The sequence below is a fragment of the Ovis canadensis genome, chromosome X (genome assembly GCF_042477335.2).
Source record: "Ovis canadensis isolate MfBH-ARS-UI-01 breed Bighorn chromosome X, ARS-UI_OviCan_v2, whole genome shotgun sequence".
NCBI lineage: Eukaryota > Metazoa > Chordata > Mammalia > Artiodactyla > Bovidae > Ovis > Ovis canadensis.
In genome coordinates, this window is record NC_091727.1 from 132,018,257 (window position 1) to 132,041,814 (window position 23,558).

Consider the following 23,558-nt stretch of genomic DNA (forward strand, 5'->3'; position numbering starts at 1 on the left):
GCGCCAGCAGGGGGCACAGGGAGCGGCTTCCCGCCGCCCTTCCCCTCCCCGCGGGCGCCTGGCAGACTGCTGCAGTCGCGAGTGGCGAGCGCGGTGGGCGGGCCGGGTGGCGGCGGCGGCGGCGGCGGCGCTACGCTGGGCTAGGTCGGGCAGCCGCGACGACAGCTGAGGTGGCTGCAGAGGCCACTGAGGCGCTGGTTGGGAGGCCTGGAGCAGCCCCTGCGAGCCGCCAGGCGCTCCCGGGCAGCAGTGGGCCGCGGACAGGTTAGAGTGGGGGCAGGGGCCGGCGCGGGAGCAGCCCCGGGCCGGAGTGGGAGTCCGAGCCAGGCCATCTCCAGCTATGTCCGACGAGGCGTCAGCCACCACTTCGTACGAGAAGTTTCTAACTCCCGAGGAGCCCTTCCCGCTTCTGGGACCCCCTCGTGGGGTGGGCACCTGCCCGAGCGAGGAGCCGGGCTGCCTGGACATCAGCGACTTCGGCTGCCAGCTCTCGTCTTGCCATCGCACGGACCCGCTCCACCGCTTCCACACCAACAGGTACAATCCTCTGCTGAGGGCAGGAGCAGATTTACCACACCCCTGACTGCAGTCGCGCGACGCCGGCTCCCCCCGATCCTGGCCCTCAGCCTGGGGGCTGCGCGTCCAGTTGCCCCCTCCCCCACCTTTCTCCGCCCAGCGCTCATTCCCGGGCTCCTTCCCTCTCCCCCTCCCTATTGCACCCCTTCCCTCCGATTTTCCTTTTGGCCGGCGTTTTACTCTCTCCCCCCACCCCATTCATCTTCTGACCCAGCTACTCTTCCCTTCCCCCTCCTGCCCCATCTGTACCCTGCGAATCCCAAACCCCCACCCTTGATTTTCAGATGCTTCCCTGTTTCCATTCACCCGCAAAAGTTTAACCCCTTCCAATTCCGGTATGCTATAGAGAGGATTTCGGAAGGCTCAAAATCAAAATCAGTCGACGTTTTGAAAGGTGGCACTTTAAAAGCTAGAATCTTCCTTTCTCTATTTTTTAAACGTCTTATAGCGCTGTTTCCAACCTCCAACCCGCCTCCCATTTTTTAGTGAAGCTCTAGAAAACCAGATGATTCTCTTTTTTTCCTTTCTCTATGAACTCTTTGCCCTAGCGCTTTAGGCCCTGCCAAAATGTATAAGCTTAAATCTGGAAGATTCTTTCCTGAAGCACATCCTTTGGTTTGCTCCGCCAGTGGAGGGATGGAGCGAAGCGTAGGATGAGCTTGCTTATACAAATTTCTTCATCCTCTAACTAGTTTTATTAGAAGGTGGAGTGTTCTGGAGAATTCTATCATGCAGACATTTGTGTTATATCAAATGTGGGGAATTTGAAGATGTTTTCCACACAGCCCCAACCTATAACATAGGTGCATATTATATATATTAGTGTATGTGCATGCTCAATCGCTCATGTCACTCTTCGCTACTCCGTGGACCATAGCCCACCAGGCTCCTCTATCTATGGGTTTCTCCAGGCAAGAATACTGGAATGGGTCGCCATGGCCTCCTCCAGGGAATCTTTCAGACCCAGGGATCGAACCCCAGCCTCTTTAAGTCTCTGCATTGGCAGGCATGTTCTTTACTGCTGAGCCACCAGGGAAGCCTGTATAGGGGCGTACAAACAGGCTGGGGAAGGTGTGTGGAGCAAAAGGGGGGAGGAGGGAAGGAGAGAGGGATTCAGCTGTGGAAAATACTGGAGCTGAATTAAGGCGAAGGCGTCTAGTTCTGATTTCTGGTCCATTTTACAATATGAGCACAAACAAATCCTTCCACATTCTAACACCTTTTGCATGCTCCCCCCACCAATCCCTTAAATCAATCTACAGAGTTGCTGAGCTTCTGCTGAGTGTTAGGAATGTATAAAATATATTTGTTACCTAAAAGAAAGTTATAGTCTGGAAACAAGGTGTTACGGTTAAATAAAGATATAGTTCATCACTGTACACATTTGAAAAGGAAGTCATGGTAAGTTTGTTTTAACGGTTCCAAATCCTGGTTACAAAAAATGAAGAAACTGGGGCCCAGAGAGAAAAGATTTTATTCAAGGTCATAAAACCGAGTTTGGCAAAGCCAGGATTACTCCTTTGGAGCCAATGATGAAACTTGGAACAGAGCTAATGGCTGCAGTGTTATAAATGGTTGTTACAGTTTCTTAGACTAACTCACAGAAGCCCAGGATGTGACTATAGCATGAATGTAACATTTATGAAATCAAGTGTGCTTAGAATTGTTTGCATTGGAAAATAAAAATACTTGTGCACATATCTGATATTAAAGTTTTGCAGCATTGGAGTAAATCATATACACAGGAAAGTTAAATGATCTCAGGATTAGCCTGCTCTAATGATGAGGGCAGGGGAGTGGGGATAGGGGTTAAGTGCTCCCAAAATGTGTGGAGGTGTTGGGGAGTGAAGAACGGTGAATAATACATTTCTTACAGATTGTTCTGTTCTGTTCTCTCTCCTCCTCCCCATTTTCTCCTTGTTTTTCTCCCCCTTGTCTATCAGACCTTGGTAAGGTCAAGGTTGTTTTCCAGAATGAGGTGTTGAAGATAGAGGGGGAGGTTCTTGTTCAACCTCAGTTTTTCCAAGTCAAGCATTATTTTTTTCTAGTTACTGCCTGTTTTTCAAGACCCCCTCTCCTACCCTGGGCTTCCCTGGTGGGTCAGCAGTAAAGAACCCACCTGCCAATGCCAGGAGACAAGGGTTCAATCTCTGGGTCGGGAAGATCCTCTGGAGGAGGAAATGGCAACCAGCTCCAGTATTCCTGGCTGGGAACTCCAATGGACAGAGGAGTCTGGCAGGCTACAGTCCAGGGGGTCATGAAGAGTCTGACAGGACTTAGCGACTAAACAACAACTCTTTTTCATAGGGCTTGGAATGGTAGCAGCAGGTCTAGTGTATCTTACTCTGTACTCTTCTCAGCTGAGTTTAGGGAAAGTAGAGTTAGCAATTCTTAGAGCAGCTGATGTTTCTGCCCCAGGCTACCTTGCTTTTTAAATCTTTTTTCCTTCTGGAATGTTCTGCCTTCTTACCCCCTCCTCAGGGTGGCATTTGAGAGGACCATAAGCTTCCAGTCATTTCTTTTTAGGGAGAAGCAAACAGCTAAATCATACATGTGGGCAAAGTTTAGTTTAAGGAGTTCTTTTATTTCAGAATCATGTGGGTCACTTTTTTTCTTCACAGCACATTATTCATCAATTCAAGGAACAATCCAACACTCAGATTTGAATAGTTGAGCACTGATATTGTGTCTTGGGTTTGCTGTGTGCTTAGTTGCTCAGTCATGTCCAACTGTCTGAGACTCCATGGACCATAACCTGCCAGGCTCCTCTGTCCATGGGCATTCTCCAGCCAAGAATATTGGAGTGAGTTGCCATGCCCTCCTCCAGGGGATCTTCCCAACCCAGGGATCGAACCCAGATCTCCCATATCGCGCAGGTGGAGGCTTTACTGTCTGAGCCACCAGGGAAGCCGTGTCTTGGGTTTAATCATTATAAAATAAGTCCAATTGAAAACAGAAAGCTTGTCAGTGGGTAGATAATTGATTTACCTTTATTTTGCTTCTTCATTCTTACCTGATAACAAAACTGTGGAGATTGTTTAGATAGTGCTATTGGTAAGGGCCTTGTGATGATGACAATTTTGTGCCTGCTCATTTACTGGACTCTGGGGTATCTATGCAGTCTTCATTAACCAAGAGGGTCAAGGCACTATTACTTATGATCCCTAAGTTTGAATGTTGTGCTTAGAGTCACCTGTGACTTATATTGGTGTGTCACTGGTCTAGGTTCACTGGAAAATAAATTAACATGAACATAGCCAACTTTCTGAGAATTCACTTTCCTAGGAGTATCTTTTAGGATTTTATGACCAAGTTGGATTTGTCTGGAATTTGGGGAGAATAAAATAAATTTCAGTAAGCTCAAAAACATTTTTTTAAATTAAAATGTCAATATGAAAATATATATGTATATAGTTTTTAAGGCTTTTTTTTTTGGTTTGGAGGATAGGATTTTTCTGATGTAACTGTGGATTTTCTTTCAGCCTTTGTCCACTGTAACTTCCATTGTCATCAAATGAAGGATATCCTTTAGCAAATTGAAGAAATTACAGCGATATTGGTAGATCCTATCATTGTGAGATGAAGGAGGTTAATATGAACTACTCAGTGTGTTTGTCTCTTCCTCTTTCAGGAGTACATCAGTACTTTGACACTGAATAATTGTGAAAAGCATGTGGGAGGACAGTGTCTCACTTTGCTACACCCTATTGGCAGGATACAAAATGAACTACGTATTGTATACAGCAGTTAGTTACTCAGTTCTGTGATTTCAGAGCCCCATTTCTAGCCCCATTAACTAGAAAAAGCCCAAGACTACGGGTGCCTTTTGTTCCACCCACAGTTTTCCTGTCTTGTTAGAAAATTGGAGGTGCAGAAGAGCTGTGAGTTAGAGGTGGGAGAACCACATTTCACGAAGTGAGCTATGTTACAGAGGCAGGAAGAATTTTATTTAGGGATTTGTTGCAACAAATTGAGGATGGGGATAAGGCTATGGAGAAGTACCCAGGTTAGAAATGTAGATTGGGGAGTAATCAGAACAGCAATTTCAGTAGTGCAATAGGAGTGGAACTGGGGGTTACAAAGGTTGAGAGAATAGAGGAAACTTTTCAATAAATTTAACAGGGAAAGGAAAGGGAGATGTGATGAGAATTTGGGGAAAAAGGGAAAGTTTCTTTGTTTTTTGCCTTGTCTAGTGTTTATTTTCGAAGAATAGTTATATTAGCTCCTTAGAAGAAGCCCATAGGAAAAGAAGAAATCAAAAATACTAGAGCAGGTGGGATGACAAGGAGATGGATGCGATTAACTCAGAAGGCTAAATGGAAGAATTAGCCTTAGAAATATCATGGAATGTTGTTTACTTCCCAAACTATAGAGGGGGTAAGAGGGATGGGTAAGGATCTCAAGACAATTGAAGTTGCTGGGATGAAAGTAGGGGGTTGTGTCATCTGTTCTAACTTGGGACCCTGATGGCCTTTTGGGCTCCAGAGAGTAGCAGAGGTCAAGGTGGTTGTATGGGAATTCTAGCAGGGCGCCAGTGATGAATACAAGTGATGATAGGGGATTGTTAACTGAGAAAGGATGGCTTTGGAATGACTTTTCATCATTGGCAGTAGGACTTGATTCCGCAGTGCTCATTGGATTCTCATTCTCAGAGGTAATGGTTAGGTCTTCCTGAGAAAGGCTTCAGAAGAATGTATATGATGCACGTGCTTTTCTTAATTTTACAAAAATGCCATTGAAAGCCCTTCATCTGTATATTATTGCTGAAATGCCTTGCGGATAAGTGTTCTTGGCTTTTTTTTTTTTATTAAAATTTTGGCAGTAAGCCTAGTTACTGAGTTAAACCCCATTTCGTGGATTCTTCTCAACATTTTTCTTTTGAGATATGGAGAGAGTCTCCCTTGTGAATAATTGCATGGTTATGGCTAGGATCTTAGTGTTAGGTAGTTTTCTCTTAGTGGAATAAGATTTAAGGGCTTTGTAAGTTTGAAGAGTTCAGTGCTGAGCACACGTACCTGGTGCTCTTGCGTTACATATTTGAAGCCAACAGAACCGTCTAAAAGCATCACTTAAATTTCTGTTATAAAAGCTCGTTAGAAAAAATTGTGGGCATATATACAAAACCATAAAGACTACTTATAATCCTTTTCACAACAGATAACAGGTGTCAACATTTTGATGATGTTACCTTTTTTGGCTATACCATGAGGCTTGCAGGATCTTAGTTCCCTGACCAGAGATTGAACCTGGGCCCCTGGAATGGGAGCACCAAGTCCTAACCACTGGACTACCAGAGAATTCCCTGTTGTTACTTTTAATGTTGTTATTTTTTTTGTACACATATAATTTTCAAAACCAGGATCAAACTATATATATAATTTGTAACCAGGTTATTCACACTTTTATTTTATTTTCCAATAAATGGTCTGAAAATATAATTTTAATGATTATACTCATTTAGTTTTGGGAGCGTTTGTCTCCCCCCCTTTTTTATTTGCTATTATAATACTTGGACAAGTTTATATATACATCTTCTTTTCCAAATTTCTATTTGGGAAAAGGGATAGATTCTTAGCAAAGCAATTACTGAGTCCAAAGGAATGAACCTTTTTAAAGCTCTTTATATATACACTACCAAATTGCTTTATACACATATCTACCAAATCTATATATACAGATTATGTCAATGCCAATATAACACTCCCACTGGCAGTGGATGAAAGTACTTCCTACTTGGTTTTTAATCTACATTGTTTTAAAACAACAATAATAGTATTTGCATATTAGAAGATAAGAGAATTTTTTGAAAACTCAGAAGTGCTGTTTTTCCGGTTTGTAAATGACTGTTTCAAGTATGAGATCAGTTTCCTCGTTGTTAATTAAAAAAAGAAAAGAACAAGGAGCTAAGGCTTCTAAGAATACCCAGAACTTTGTAATATCTATTAAAAGTTACAGATCTGAAAAACTGAGGAACATCCTGATTTTGCCATAAGGTAAGAGCATAAAATCAAACAAATTCCAGACTCCCTTGTCAGTGACCCAATGTTTCAATTATTAAGTATGGCATAGTTTTTTTTTTTAAAAAGAGAGTCATTATTATTCATAGAAAAAAACATATCTGCTAAATTTTTGAAGCTGAGAAGAAATTCTTATTAAAACAATTACCTAACAGCTTTTCCTAGTACATGACACAGTGCTTGGCACTTTGAAGATACTGACTGACTAAATGTCTGTTGAGTGTGTGAAAGGACAGAACTTGTAATTGCCATTCAAGGCTTTTTATTGCCCTGTTGCATGACTGAAGCAATTAGGTTAATTCTACCTAATTCAACCAGGTTTGTTGATCTTTTTAAAAAAATGCGTATACTGTTTACCTAGCAAGCGTGTGATAAAGCTGCTGCTGCTGCTAAGTTGCTTCAGTCATGTCCGACTCTGTGTGACCCCATGGACTGCAGCCCACCAGGCTCCTCCGTCCCTGGGACTCTCTAGGCAAGAACACAGGAGTGGGTTGCCATTTCCTTCTCTAACGCATGAAAGTGAAAAGTGAAAGTGAAGTCACTCAGTCATGTCCGACTCTTAGCAACCCCATGGACTGCAGCCTACCAGGCTTCTCCGTCCATGGGATTTTCCAGGCAAGAGCACTGGAGTGAGGTGCCATTGTCTTCTCCGGTGTGATAAAGCTAGGTAATATTAAAAGGTATTCTAGGATTCTTAGATGAATTTTGAGTTTTTGCCTATTAATAAAAGTTTTTTGATATCTGCTTTTATATTATGGAACTATACTAGGTTAGCGTTTGTGTTTCAGTGTTTTATATTGTGTGTGTTTCAGTGCTTTAAAATACTCTACCTTTATCACAAAGGAAAAGGTGCCATAAAATTGTCAGATTGCCCAAATTTTGTAAATCAAGAACTTTGGGATTAAGATTAACTATATAAAATAAGAGGGGAAATTAAAAAATAAATACATAATTCAAGAAAAAAAAAACTGGATTTAATGAAGAATGAGAAACAACCTAATAATAGGTAAGTAAAGTACCTTATAAGTATCAGATATACTAACTCATGTCTTAAGGATTAATTTCCTAGGCTACTGCCAAAGCAATGAAGATTATCTCAATAATATAAAGCTAGTGGAAATTTATAAAAGAAAACAGATTTGTAGGTTTCAAGACCAAAAAAAAAAATAAGAAAAATGCATAACCCTGCAACAGATAATATACAGTCAGTGATGCCATCCAACTATCTAGTCCTCTGTCATCCCCTTCTTCTCCTGACTTCTGTCTTTCTCAGCATTAGGGTCTTTTCTAATGAATCTACGTATCAGGTGGCCAGAGTATTGGAGTTTCAGCTTCAGCGTCAGTCCTTCCAATGAATATTCAGGATTGATTTCCTTTAGGACTGACTGGCTTGATCTTTTGGCAGTCCAAGGGACTCTCAAGAGTCTTCTCCAACACCACAATTCAAACGTGTCAAATCTTTGGTGGTTAGCTTTCTTTATCCAACTCTGACATCCCTACAGGACTACTGGAAAAAGCATAGCTTTGACTATATGGACCCTGGTTGGTAAAGTAATGTCTCTGCTTTTTACTACACTGTCTAGGTTGGTCATAGCTTTTCTTCCAAGGAGCAAGCATCTTTTTATTTCACGGCTTCAGTCACCAACTGCAGTGATTTTGGAGCCCAACAAAATAAAGTCTGTCACTGTTTCCATTGTTTCCCCATCAATTTGCCATGAAGTGATGGGACGAAATGCCATGATCTTAGTTTTTTGAATGTTGAGTTTTAAGCCAGCTCTTTCACTCTCTTCTTTCACTTTCATCAAGAGGCTCTTTACTTCCTCTTCGCTTTCTGCCATAAAGGTGGTGTCATCTGCATATCTGAGGTTATTGATGTTTCCCCCAGCAGTCCTGGTTCCAGCTTGTGCTTCATCCAGCCCAGCATTTCGCATGATGTACTCTGCATGTAAGTTAAATAAGCAGGGTGACAGGATACAGCCTTGACGTACTCCTTTCCCAGTTTGGAACCAGTCCATTTTTCCATGTCCAGTTCTAACTGTTGCTTCTTGACATGCATACAAATAATACAAAATATTAATATCCATACTGTATGAAGAACTCTTAACAAAATCAGCAAGAAAAATACTAACACATTGTAAAATGCTGTAGTATAATGGCTAATAAATATTTTTAATTTTGCTCTTGACAGTAGTCAAAGAAATAAAATTGATATTAAAAAGTTTTCCTCTTATCAACCAGGTAAAATTTTAAAAACGAAAAATTTCAGTGCTATTAAGGTTGTGAAATGAACACTTTTATAGACTGCTTTAGGTAGTGTAATGGAGAAGGCAATGGCACCCCACTCCAGTACTCTTGCCTGGAAAATCCCATGCACAGAGGGGCCTGGTAGGCTGCAGTCCATGGGGTTCCTAAGAGTTGGACACAACTGAGCATCTTCACTTTCACTTTCATGCATTGGAGAAGGAAATGGCAACCCACTCCAATGTTCTTGCCTTGAGAATCCCAGGGACGGAGGAGCTTGATGGGCTGCCGTCTATGGGGTCACACAGAGTTGGACACTACTGAAGCGACTTAGCAGCAGCAGCAAGGAGTGTAAATTTATGCAATGTTTCAGAAAGGTACTTGGCTAAGTATACTATCACCCTTAGGAGTGTTCATATTGTTTGATTTAGTAATTTCCTTTCAAGTTACTTATCCTGAGAGATTATATGTTTGGATAAATAATTATAAATAAAAAGGCTTCATTTCAGTATTATTTGTAATACCAAAAAATGGAATTTTGAACAGCTAAGTACCTGTTATTGAAGGATAATAAATTATGTTTAATCAATGGACTATTTATATAGGCATTAAAATGTTTTCAAGTAATATAGCTGGGTAAATGTTCAGTATATAATGTTAAGTGAAAATAAATAGGGTACTAATATCTATATACACACACAATAGTGATTCTGTAAAAATATACATACGCATGTAGAAAAAAGTACCAAAATATTATGGATCAGTTATTGCTAATTACTGGGATTATTGGTCATTTTAATCTTATTCATGACTCCTTTCTTATTCTAACATATTTGCAATGATTTGTAAAAGTTACTTAAATATAAGAAACACTTTAAGCTTCTGCCTGTATACTGTGTTGGTACTTTTGTCTGCCCTGCACTGACTGCCCTCTTCCTTTAGTAATAATAACTGTGGATTTTTCTGGTCGGCCACAGTGGTTAAGAATCCACCTGCCACAGAGCAACTAAGCCTGTGCACCACAACTATTCAACCTGCACCCTAGAGCCTATATTCCACAATAAGAGAAGCCACCACAATGAGAAACCCATGCACCGTGACTAGAGAAGTAGCCCCCACTTGCAGCAACTAGAGGAAACACGGACACAGCAACAAAGATCCAGCGCAACCTAAAACCAATAATTAAAAAAATAATAATAATAGCTGGCATGTATTGAGCACATTTTATATCCACTGAGTGCTCTGTATGCATTCTCATATAATGTTCATAGTAACTGCATTTTAAATATGATGACCCAGGCTTGGCGAAGATTTGTTTTGTTTCCGATCAAACAGCAGGCAAATGACAGAGCAAGAATTTGAATTCATTCTGGCTCCAGTCAGATATGAAAGTAGAGAATAGTGTAATGAACCCCATATGCCCATCATGCAGCTTCAGTAATTACATATGGCAGCATACTTTATCTATGCCCCTATCCGTGGCGCTAGTGGTAAAGAACCCACCTACCAATGCAGAAGACCTAAGAGATGCAAGTTCTATCCCTGGGTCAGGAAGGTCTCCTGGAGGAGGGCATGGCAACCCACTCCAGTATTCTTGCCTGGAGAATCCCATGGACAGAAGAGCCTGGCAGACTACAGTCCATAAGGTTGCACAGAGTCAGACGACTGAAGCAACTGAACGTGTACTCATTCCTCAGTCCCTTCCATATAATTTTGAGATAGGTTCCAGGCATACTCATTCATAAATATTTTACTATATATCTTTAAAAGATAGAGCTCTTTTGAAAATAATTATCGTATATTATATCTAAAAATATGCTCATATTCCTCATAAATGTAATAAATATATCTTGTTTGTAGCTCTGGGAGTTGGTGATGGACAGGGAAGCCTGGCATGCTACAGTCCATGGGGTCGCAAAGAGTCAGACACGACTGAGTGACTGAACTGAACTGTTTGTATCTTAAAAAATTGTATGGATTCTGTAGTTTCTGTTGTGATTGATTTTGTGTCGTTTTTAAGGTGGAACTTAACTTCCTGTGGAACAAGTGTGGCCAGCTCAGAATGCAGTGAAGAACTGTTTTCATCCGTTTCTGTTGGAGACCAAGATGATTGCTATTCCCTATTAGATGATCAAGAGTTCACATCTTTTGATTTATTTCCTGAAGGGAGTGTCTGCAGTGATGTCTCTTCTTCTATTAGCACATACTGGGATTGGTCAGATAGCGAATTTGAATGGCAGGTAGGTTTTTTTTTTCTTATATTACCTTTATTACTCCATAAGTAGAATTATGAATTTCTGTTTCAGTATTTTCATTTCTACCTCAAAGTAAATTTCTCCCAATTTTTGTTCAGTCCTAGAGATTCTCTGACAGCATTAAGAATTAGAAATATGTATCCTTTATTTTTACTAATGTACCTTTTAGGCTTCTCATGCTGCAGGTAACCTTTTGTACATTTTCATGTAATTTAGTACTTGTATAATGTTCCTGTTAATATACATATCATCAGTACCTTTCTATGCATTAATCCAAGCAAATTTTCTCTTTAGTAATAAATGGCCTTCATGTCCTTATAACTTTACACCAGGGTCATATTATATATAAGATCACAAACCACTCCATAATACATAATTTTTCATTGTTAGGAATATAATTTCTCATTTTGTATTCTCTTCATATGTAGAGATGTTTTCCACCTAACAGTGTTTTTTCTTCTGTGGCACATTATAACACAGAAAATGGCTTTGTAGCAAATTGCTGTCATTATGAGGCAGCATTTCCAAACAGTCCTTCAGAAAATGTAGATCATGTTATTGCAACATCCATTTTCTGATTGTAAAAGAGAATAACAACAGCAACAAGAAAGACAATAACATTTGACGAAGCTTTCCTTGCATATAGCAACTGTTATATTCATTGTATGCTTGAATATCGCCTTCTAGATACTTGAAATTGTTCTACAAAAGAGGAATCAAACATTTTATTTCAAAAAATTTTTATTAAAATGTAAAATAATACCGAATGGCATAAAATTAAAAAGAAGTCTCCAAGTCCAACTCTGCTGTGGTTACCACCATTAAGAGCTTATACAGATACAGTATGTTTGCACAGTGTTAAAAAGGCACATAAAGGGACTTCCCTAGCAGTCCAGCTGTTAAGACTCTGTGCTTCCACTGCAGGGGGCACAGGTTTGATCCCTGGTCACCTCTGCTGTTTCAACTACTTTATCTCATTCTTTTCAATAACTGAAGCATAATTTAATCACTCCCTTAATAATGAATATTTAGGTTGATTTCAGTTTTTTCTAGTTATAAACAATACTATGCTGAGAAATAAGAGGTTTTAAAGAGGAAGAAATAATCTACAACCCCTTTATTTTTGTATTTTATTTTATTTCAAATGCTTCTATTTCATATGTAGTTATAAATATGATATGGATTAAAAAATGTTAAAAATTGAGATAAAAGGTACCATTTTAATAATTCTATAATTCATAAATTTTAATATATTCACAATGTTGTACAACCACCACCATATTTAAGTCCAGGATATTTACATCACTCCAAAAGAAACCCATACCTGTTAGTGGATAGTCCTAATTTCCCCCTGTCACCTGGCAACCACTCTTCTACTTTCTCTATGGATTTACCTATCTGGACATTTAATATAAATGTACTCATGGAAAATCCCATGGACGGAGGAGCCTGGTGGGCTGCAGTCCATGGGGTCGCTAAGAGTTGGACACGACTAAGCAACTTCACTTTCACTTTTCACTTTCATGCATTGGAGAAAGAAATGGCAACCCACTCCTGTATTCTTGCCTGGAGAATCCCAGGGACGGGGGAGCCTATGGGGTCGCACAGAGTCGGACACGACTGAAGTGACTTAGCAGCAGCAGCAGCGGCAGCATGTAATATGTGGCCTTTTTTTTTTTTTATGTGGCCTTTTGTGTCTGTGGTCTTTCACTGTTTTCAAAGTTCATCCGTGTTATAGCACATAAGAGTATTTCATTCCTGTCTTAAGTCAGCTCGGGCTCCTGTAACAAATATCATTGACTGGGTTAAAAAACAAACACATGGTTCTGGAATCTGAAAGTCCAAGATCACAATGCCATCATGGCCAGGTTCTGGTGCGCATGCTCTTCTTGGCTTGCAGATGCTGTCTTCTGCAGTATCCTCTTTTGGTTCTCTTACAAGGTCACCAATCCCATCACAAGGGCTCCACCCTCATGACTTCTTCTAAGCTTAATTACCTCCCAAAGCCCCACCTTCAAATATCATATTGAGGATTAGGGCTTCAAGATACAGATTTAGGGGGTGACAAGCATGTAGTCCATAGCAGTTTCTTTCTATGACTGAATATTCCATTTTATGGATACATCACTTTTTGTTTAATTCATCATCAACTGAGGGATTATTTCCACTTTGGAGCTATTATGAATAATATTACTATGAACATTCAGGTATAAGTTTTCATATGGATTTTTATTTTTAACTCTCTTGAAGATACATTGGGAGTTGCTGGGTCATATGATAACTTTATGTTCACTTTTTTGGGAAACTGCCAAAATGTTTCCCAAAGTGGCTGTACCGTTTTACATTTCTACTAGCAATACATGAAAATTCCAGTTTCTCCACTTCTTTTCCAACACTTTATATTATCTGTCTTTTTTATTACAGCCATCCTACTGTGTGTAAGGTTGGTATGTCATTGTGATTTTGATTTTCATTTCCCTAATTACTAATGATGTTGAGCATCTTTTCTTATCTTATTGACTATTTGTATATCTTCTTTGGGAAAATGTCTTTTCAAATTCTTTGCCCATTTTTAAGTTGTATTGTCTTTTATTATTGAATTGTAAGAATACTTTATACATGATGACTACTAGACCCTTATCATATACATGATTTGCAAAAATATTTCCCATTCTGTGTGTTGTCTTTTCACTTGATTTTGTCTGTTCGCTTGATATAATGTCCTTTAATACACAAAAAATTTAATTTTAAAGAATTCCAATTTATATTTTCTTGAGTTCTGTGCTTATCATGTCATATTTTTAAAACCATCCTTTAATCCAAGATCATGCAAATTTTTTCATCTGTTTCCTTCTTAGAATTTTATAGCTTTAATTAGTTCCTACATTTTAGGTCTTGGGTCCATTTGAGTTACTTTTTGTATATGGTATAAGGTAGGAGTTTCAGATTCATTCTTTTGAATGTAGATATCCAGTTGTGCCAGCACCATTTGTTGACAAGACTGTATTTTTTCCTTATCTAATGGTCTTGGTGCCTTTGTGGAAATGAATTGGTCATAGACATATATAGGTTTAGTTCTGGACTCTTGATTCTGTTCCACTGATTCATATATCTATCTATGGCAAGATATTCTTATCCTTATGATTTGACGACTCTAGCTTTGTAACAAGATTTGAAATCAGAAAGTATGATTTCTACAACTTTGTTCTTTTCTTATCAAAGTTTAGGATCAGGTTGTCACTTCTTCAAAAAGGGAAGTTCGAAGTTTGATAGAGATTTCACTGAATCTGTAGATCAATTTGGGGAATGTTGCTATCTTAATAGTATTATTAAATATTCCAGTCCATAAAATGGGCCAGAATGTATTTAGGCCTTCTTTAACTTCTTTCAGTGATTTTTAAAATAGTTTTCTATGCTTAATTAGGTTGTTTAGTTCCTTGGTTCAGTTTATTCCTAAACATTTTATTATTTCAATATAGTTGTAAATGGAGTTGTTTTCTTAATTTCACTTTTTGGATTATTCACTGCTAGTGTATAGAAATACAGTTGTGTTTCATATATTGATTTTGTATCCTGAAACTTTGCTGAACTCATTTTTAATAATTTTTTGTGTATAGATTCTTTAGGGTTTTCTGTATTTAAGATCATGTCATCTATGAATATATAGTTCTGTTTTTCCCTTTCCAACCTGGATACTTTTTTCCCTTGCTTAATTACCCTGACGAGATCTCTAGTATAATGTTGAAATAGAGAAGATCTGGATACCCCTGGCAAAAGCAGGCATCCTTGTTTTTTTCCTTATCTTAGGTGAGAAGCTTTGTCCTTCACTATTGAGTAGTTAGCTGTAGGTTTTTCACAGATGTTCTTTATTGTCATATTTAGGCATTTCCCTTTTATTCCGAGTTCTATGTTTTTAATCTGAAAAGGTGTTAGATTTTGTCACATGCTTTTTCTGCATGTCTGTTGAGATGATCATGCAGTTTCTTCTCTTCATTCTGTTAGTGTGATGTAGTATATTGATTTCTAATAATGATTCACCCTTGCATTCCTAGGATTAATCGTAATTGCTCATGGTATATAATCCTTTTAAATTGCTGCTGGATTTGATTTGCTACTATTTTGTTGAACATTTTTGCATCGGTAGTCATAAGAGTTATTGGTCTGTAGTTTTCCTTTCTTGTGATGCCTTTGTATCACTTTGCCTCACAGAATGAATTGGGCAGTGTTCGCTTTTCTTCTGGATAAGATGCTGTAATAAAAAATTTTCATTTAATGTATAAACTTTTTTGTAATATTTAAATTATTCATTTGATGACTAAATAATATTCCTGTACTAGATATTCCAGAACTTATGAAACCTTATTCCTCTATTCATATGTTTCAGTTTTTTTCTATTATAAATAACATAGTATGCATTTTTGTTTAGATATTATACCTTTTTATTCTTCAGTGCCTCATTTAAAAAAATTTTATTGAAGTATAGTTGATTACAATATTGTATTAACTTCTTCTGTACAGCAAAGTGACTGTTATACACATACACACTCCCATATATGTATATATTCTTTTCCATTATGGTTTATCACAGGCTATTGAATATAGTTTCCTGTGCTGTACAGTAGGACCTTGTTACTTATCCATCCTATATATAATAGTTTGCCTCTGCAAATCACAAATTCTCATTCTTTGCTCCTCTACTTCCCACTGTCTCATTTTTTTGAAGTGCACATTTTGTATTTACTATCCAGCTATAAGGATTTTTAATAAAGTGTAAGCAGATGGAGTTCAGATAATTCTGAGAAATTATTATTACTTTTTTGCTTATTTCATGTGACTTATTTAGAGTTCTTATCATCCATAATGTTGCAAAATGGCAGGCGTTTTAAAATCTTAATTGCTGACTGCTTCATTCATTTTATGAGTGGAGTGGAAAACTATCCCCAACCACTCACCATTAATGCACACGACTGACTACAACGTTGAAACAACCTAAGGCCTGCCTTAGTAATGTGTTTTCCCACTTCTGAAATTGGAGTGTAGGTACTCTGTTACCATGGATATTTGCTGTTTAAATATGCTGAAAGGTTTAAAAAGCTCTCTTGTCTTTGTGAGATCTCATAGAGATGAATAGTAAATTACCCTAGAAGATAATTACAAATTATGTGTTACAATTAATATAGGCTAAAAATCATTGACTGTAGTTAAAAAATTCATATTACCTCTGTTGTGACTAAAATCTACATATGTTTAAATCTTTCTTCTAAACAGATGTTTCAGTTACTACTAAAATAAATATAAATGATTCATAGATTCTCTCGGAAGAGAAATGCTAACTACCTGATAAGGCAGAATTTTAACCTTAGAATGAAAAGCATCTTAGCATTTGAAGTTGCATCAAAGCATTTTACCTTGCACATAGTTTTCTTTGCTTGCAGTCCTTTTATTGTTAAAGATGTATTTGACTAGTCTTAGAGCTTGAGAAATTATTTTATTATTGAGCAGGAAAGTATTGAAAATTTAGAAAGTGAATAATACAGCTGTCATGTTTGAAACATAGAGGTGCGATTTGAAATTGCACATCAGCTGTTACAGAAATGAGCTTACTCATAAAATTTCGCTACATGCTACAGAAAACATGGCAGAGGTTTGATTTAATTCTCCTTGTCACAATTACTGATTCTACTATAAATATATAAAATATTGTTGTCCATGAAAAATATGAGAATTATTAACCATTTTGACTCTGAAATATATTCAGTTATAAAATGGAAAATTGCTGCTCTAATAAATACACAGGAATCCATACAGTTGATTCTTCTGTACATCTGCAGCTGTAATCCCATATCTCCAATTGGCTACTTGACATCTCCGCTTGAGTGACCTTATTATTTAATGCTAACCCATTATCTGATGCTGAATCCTTAATCAGTAATGCAACTTCCAATTACTCTGTTTCCATGGAGGGAAAAAAAGACTCTGCTTTGTGACATGTCTTATATTGTATTGAAAAATGGTTATTGTAATTTCAAAGAACATTTGTACTTGGTTTTCTCATTATCACTACAAACTTACCATACCCCAAATTGCCTTCTTCTTTCATTCCAAACCACCTGCAAGGCAAGACAGCTGAATATAGTTGAAAGTTCTGGACTTGTGTCCTGATTTGGATGCTGCCACTAACCATATGACCCTCCCTGGATATCATTTTTCCCTTACTTATAAAATGAGGTGTTGGACTAGAAGATCTATATAACATTACTTCAGGTCTCTTGCCATAAAAAAATGAGGTCTTTAAGGGCTGTGTGTTAACCTGGATGGGTTGTATGACTGTGAAATGTTGCCAATTTTCTTCTGGTCACATATGGTCATTTGACTATTGTGTGCCGTGTGCTTAGTCATGTTTGACTCTCTACAACTGCATGGACTATGGCCCACCAGGCTCCTCCGTCTGTGGAATTTTCCAGGCAATAATACTGGAGCGTGTTGCCATTTTCTACTCCAAGGGATCTTCCTGACCCAGGGATCGAACCAACATCCCTTGCATTGGCAAGTGGATTCTTTACTGCTGCATCACCTGGGTAGCCCCAGTTAACTATTATCCTTACCTATTCAGTTATGAAATAGTCTTGTAAATTGTATTTCTGTTCCCATTTTTCTTTCTGTTTTTGCTTACCTTAGTCCAGGTCCAAATCACAAAAGTTCAGTTCAGTTCAGTCGCTCAGTCGTGTCCGACTCTTTGCGACCCCATGAATCGCAGCACGCCAGGCCTCCCTGTCCGTCACCAACTCCCGGAGTTCACTCAGACTCGCATTCATCGAGTCAGTGATGCCATCCAGCCATCTCATCCTCGGTCGTCCCCTTCTCCTCCTGCCCCCAATCCCTCCCAGCATCAGAGTCTTTTCCAATGAGTCAACTCTTCACATGAGTTGGCCAAAGTACTGGAGGTTCAGCTTTAGCATCATTCCTTCCAAAGAAATCCCAGGACTGATCTCCTTCAGAATGCACTGGTTGGATCTCCTTGCAGTCCAAGGGACTCTCAAGAGTCTTCTCCAACACCACAGTTCAAAAGCATCAATTCTTCGGCGCTCAGCCTTCTTCACAGTCCAACTCTCACATCCATACATGACCACAGGAAAACCCATAGCCTTGACTAGACGGACCTTAGTTGGCAAAGTAATGTCTCTGCTTTTGAATATGCTATCTAGGTTGGTCATAACTTTTCTTCCAAGGAGTAAGTGTCTTTTAATTTCATGGCTGCAGTCACCATCTGCAGTGATTTTGAAGCCCCCAAAAATAAAGTCTGACACTGTTGCCACTGTTTCTCCATCTATTTCCCATGGAGTGAGGGGACCAGATGCCATTATATTCGTTTTCTGAATGTTGAGCTTTAAGCCAACTTTTTCACTCTCCTCTTTCACTTTCATCAAGAGGCTTTTTAGTTCCTCTTCACTTTCTGCCATAAGGGTGGTGTCATCTGCATATCTGAGGTTATTGATATTTCTCCTGGCAATCTTGATTCCAGCTTGTGTTTCTTCCAGTCCAGCATTTCTCATGATGTACTCTGCATATAAGTTAAATAAGCAGGGTGACAATATACAGCCTTGACGTACTCCTTTTCCTATTTGGAACCAGTCTGTTGTTCCATGTCCAGTTCTAACTGTTGCTTCCTTACCTGCATACAGATGTCTCAAGAGGCAGGTCAGGTGATCTGGTATTCCTATCTCTTTCAGAATTTTCCAGTTTCTCGTGATCCACACAGTCAAAGGCTTTGGCATAGTCAATAAAGCAGAAATACATGCTTTTCTGGAACTCTCTTGCTTTTTCCATGATCCAGCAGATGTTTGCAATTTGATCTCTGGTTCCTCTGCCTTTTCTAAAACCAGCTTGAACATCAGGGAGTTCACAGTTCACGTATTGTTGAAGCCTGGCTTGGAGAATTTTGAGCATTACTTTACTAGCATGTGAGATGAGTGCAATTGTGCAGTAGTTTGAGCATTCTTTAGCATTGCCTTTCTTTGGGATTGGAATGAACACGGACCTTTTCCAATCCTGTGGCCACTGGTGAGTTTTCCAAACTTGCTGGCGTATTGAGTGCAGCACTTTCACAGCATCATATTTCAGGATTTGAAATAGCTCAACTGGAATGCCATCACCTCCACTAGCTTTGTTGGTAGTGATGCTTTCTAAGGCCCACTTGACTTCACATTCCAGGATGTCTGGCTCTAGATGAGTGATCACACCATTGTGATTATCTTGGTCGTGAAGATCTTTTTTGTACAGTTCTTCTGTGTATTCTTGCCACCTCTTCTTAATATTTTCTGCTTCTGTTAGGTCCATACCATTTTTGTCCTTTATTGTGCCCATCTTTGCATGAAATGTTCCCTTGATATCTCTAATTTTCTTGAAGAGATCTCTAGTCTTTCCCATTCTGTTCTTTTCCTCTATTTCTTTGCACTGATCGCTGAAGAAGGCTTTCTTATCTCTCCTTGCTATTCTTTGGAACTCTGCATTCAAATGGGTATATCTTTCCTTTTCTCCTTTGCTTTTCGCTTCTCTCCTTTTCACAGCTATTTGTAAGGCTTCCCCAGACAGCCATTTTGCCTTTTTTGCATTTCTTTTGCGTGGGAATGGTCTTGATCCCTGTCTCCTGTACAATATCACGAACCTCATTCCATAGTTCATCAGGCACTCTATCAGATCTAGGCCCAAATCATAACAAGAGCTTCCTAATTCCAGTCTTTCCTCTATTTTGTTCCCATACTATATTTTATTTTATTTTTATTTTTTTTTAATTTTAGTTTTTTATTTTTTAAATTTTAAAATCTTTAATTCTTACATGCATTCCCAAACATGAACCCCCCTCCCACCTCCCTCCCCATAACAACTTTCTGGGTCATCCCCATGCAACAGAGTTGCTCCTGCTCGTTGCACCTAGAGAAAGCCCACGCCCAGCAATGAAGACCTAATGCAGCTAAAAATAAATAAGTAAATAAATATTCTAATAAAATATAGTATGTTCCCATGTTCCCATACTATATTTTATTAGAATATTTATTTACTTATTTATTTTTAGCTGCATTAGGTCTTCATTGCTGGGCGTGGGCTTTCTCTAGGTGCAACGAGCAGGAGCAACTCTGTTGAGGTGTGCAGGTTTCTCATTGCACTGGCTTCCTTTCTTGCAGAGCACAGGCTCTCCAGTGCAAGGGCTTCAGTAGTTGTGGTTCTCAGGCTCTAGAGCACAGGCTCAGTAGTTGTGGCGCACAGCCTTAGTTGCTCCAAGGCATGTGGGATCTTCCCAGACCAGGGACTGAACCCATGTCCCCTGCATTGGCAGGAGGATTATTAACCACTGAACCACCAGGGAAGCCCCCATACTGCTTTTTAACTCATCTTCCTTCAAGACCAATTTCATTATTACTTCTATTTAGAAATGTTATTGGCCTACTTCTTTATATCATATAACAGCTCTGGTTCATTTGTAAAGCTTTTAAATCCCTAGCACTGATTTTCTGTTTTAATTATATAGGTCTTCTTAATCTCGTCCTGTGTTGGTTTTTTTTTTTTTCCCCTTCTACCTATGGTTTTATTATTCTCTTTGTGTGAATGCCTCTTCCTTTTCCCCATGCTGCCATTCTTAGAGACTAACATGCGAAACTTAACCCAGCCACTTAAGCAACATGAAGTATTCTCAGAGTTTATGTTCTTTTCTTTTTAAAACCATGGCAAGGTACAGAAAAAACGACACAATTCAATTTATTGAGTATCACCTATGTGCTAGGCATGTTACCTCATATAATCTCTCAACAGTCCTTTGAGATGGATGATAGTAACCATAACTTCCTGAAGACTCTGAGGCTCAAAGAAGGAAACTACCTCTACAAGATCACACAGCTAGTAAGCAGTGGGGCTGGGATTTGAACTCTGGGATCTTTTACTTCTCCCCAGAAAAAGAAAATGGCCAAAGAACCATTAATTGCCTGTTTTTTACCACCCACCCCCCAACAACTATGTAAACAGAATTAAAGGGACAAATTAAAATGCTTAGCATGTAGTCTGGCACTTAACAGATATTTGGTAAAGATTTAGATGAATTTTTTTCTTATGTTTTAAGAGTATAGATATTTTGAAAGTTCCTTTCTCTACCTGGTTAATCAAAGTAGTTTTAAGTAGGGGAGCCCTTTCATCTGATAAGGAGTACCTCATTTTGTTTTAGGAACCCCAGGAGGATCTTTAACATAGTAATTTTGTGATTTGAAGTTTTTCAAAGGGGAAATAGCAAAATGTTTTATTGATGTTAAAAACGGAAAAAGATGGTCTTTGTGCATGCATTCAGCAATCATTCTTAATACTGACTATTACACTGACATTTGGGCTAGGGGTGAACCATTCAAGCAGTGTCAGTTAATGAGATTTTGAAGGAAGTCATAGATTGTTGGATGTCACTTATGTACTTGGATTCATCAATGACTATCAAAGTAAAAATGTAGTTTTTAAGGGGGAATAGCTCATTTAGATTACTTCATTGTAAACATGATCACCTTGCAGAGTGATTCACCCCCTTTTTGTGGCTTCATACATCTCTTCTATGCAATTGTCTCCCCAGTGCCTGTCCCCTAGTAGTTCTCTAAGCTTTAATCTTGCAGCTTCAATTTGTTGCTAGGTATTTCCATTGATGGCTTGTCATCTCAAACATGCATTTGTTGTTTGTTATGTTATATAATTATATGTTTGTGCTACTGTGTTATCTTTCCAAGTAGAATATAAAGTTCTTGTGTAAGGACCATGACTTAGACTCCTTTAGATTCCGTGTACCTGTTACAGTGCCATGGATACATATTAACAACATATTTTAAATTATTGTAGTTGTCTTGAGGTTATTAATACAGTCATGAGGACAAGGGCTATGATTTATTTGTCTTTGTTTTGGCAGTATATCTACCACAGTGTTTGACAAAGAGCCAGATAGTGGCAGATGACTCAGGTTTCTTGAGATAGAGACTAGTGCTCCTTATTCATTATGCTGTTTGGGCCCTAGCCTGCATTCACATGAATTTAAAAGCTTAATGATGAGTGATTCTTAAGTTAGCATTTTAATAAGCTTCAATTGTGATTTTAAGCTTTTGGAAAATACTGCTCATTGAATAACTGACTGCATATACAAAGAGTATGTTGATGTTGCTGCTTTGTCTAAAATAAGAGTGGATCAGAGTTAATGTCTCCTGATTCAGTATTTGTCATTAGACTTTTATTAAAGTAATTTTTAGTCAATATGAAACATGGCATTTAAACTCTTGCTTTTAATTTTTCTTTCCCTACCTTCTCCTTATTTTTATAAAGTTACCTGGCAGTGACATTGCCAGCGGGAGTGATGTACTTTCTGATGTCATACCCAGTATTCCAAGTTCACCTTGCCTGCTTCCTAAAAAGAAAAACAAGCACCGGAATTTAGATGAACTTCCTTGGAGTGCAATGACAAACGATGAACAGGTAGAGATCTTGACATTCTTAATTAAAAGTGTATATGTGGAGAATATGTGACGTTTCATTTATTGTCTAACTTAAAGCTACTGGATTAATGTAGAGTGCTTAGTAAATGTTAATTTGAGCTCTAATTGTTTTGTGGGGGAAAATAAGTGTTTCTGATACTTAAGCATATTATAAGTTGCACACTAAAAGATCAGAGGTTTTGGCATTCATCTTATTTATTATAATTTTTCATCATATAGGTGGAATATATTGAGTATCTGAGTCGTAAAGTCAGTACTGAGATGGGTCTTCGGGAACAACTTGATATTATTAAAATAATTGATCCTTCTGCTCAAATCTCCCCTACTGACAGTGAGTTTATTATTGAACTTAACTGTCTCACAGATGAAAAACTGAAGCAGGTATGTAAAGAAAATACAGATTCTACAGCTATTAAAAATACCATTGTTTTATAACATGTATACTTGAAGCAGTTTAGTTCAGTAGCTCAGCTGTGTCCGACTCTTTGCGACCCCATGTACTGCAGCACACCAGGCTCCCTGTCCACTGCCAACTCCCGGAGTTTACTCAAACTCATGTCCATTGAGTCGGCGATGCCAACCAACCATCTCATCCTCTGTCGTCCCCTTCTCCTCCTGCCTTCAATCTTGCCCAGCATCAAGGTCTTTTCGAATGAGTCAGTTCTTCGCATCAGGTGGCCAAAGTATTGGAGCTTCAGCATCAGTCCTTCCAATGAATATTCAGGACTTATTTCCTTTACGATGGACTGGTTTGATCTCCTTGCAGTCCAAGGGACTCTCAAGAGTCTTCTCCAACACCACAGTTCAAAAGCATCAGTTCTTCGGTGCTCAGCTTTCTTTATAGTCCAACTCTCACATCCATACATGACTACTGGAAAAACCATAGCTTTGATGAGATAGACCTTTGTAGACAAAGTAATGTCTCTGCTTTTTATACTTGAATAGTCATATATGACTTGAAT

At 38.7% G+C, this 23,558-nt stretch overlaps 1 protein-coding gene across 2 annotated transcripts in view; it reads left to right on the plus strand.

Moving 5' to 3' along the window:
* FAM199X (family with sequence similarity 199, X-linked) overlaps positions 1 to 23,558 on the plus strand; it is a 28,471-nt gene continuing 4,913 nt past the window's right edge. Inside the window, exons 1-4 of one of the 2 annotated variants that reach the window (XM_070292177.1) lie at positions 1 to 537; positions 10,855 to 11,074; positions 22,427 to 22,576; positions 22,816 to 22,977. In XM_070292177.1, coding sequence (XP_070148278.1) covers positions 341 to 537; positions 10,855 to 11,074; positions 22,427 to 22,576; positions 22,816 to 22,977 — 729 coding nt within the window. In that variant the 5' untranslated portion in view covers positions 1 to 340. The remainder of the gene's footprint in view (positions 538 to 10,854; positions 11,075 to 22,426; positions 22,577 to 22,815; positions 22,978 to 23,558) is intronic. The other variant, XM_070292178.1, reaches the window with a different exon arrangement.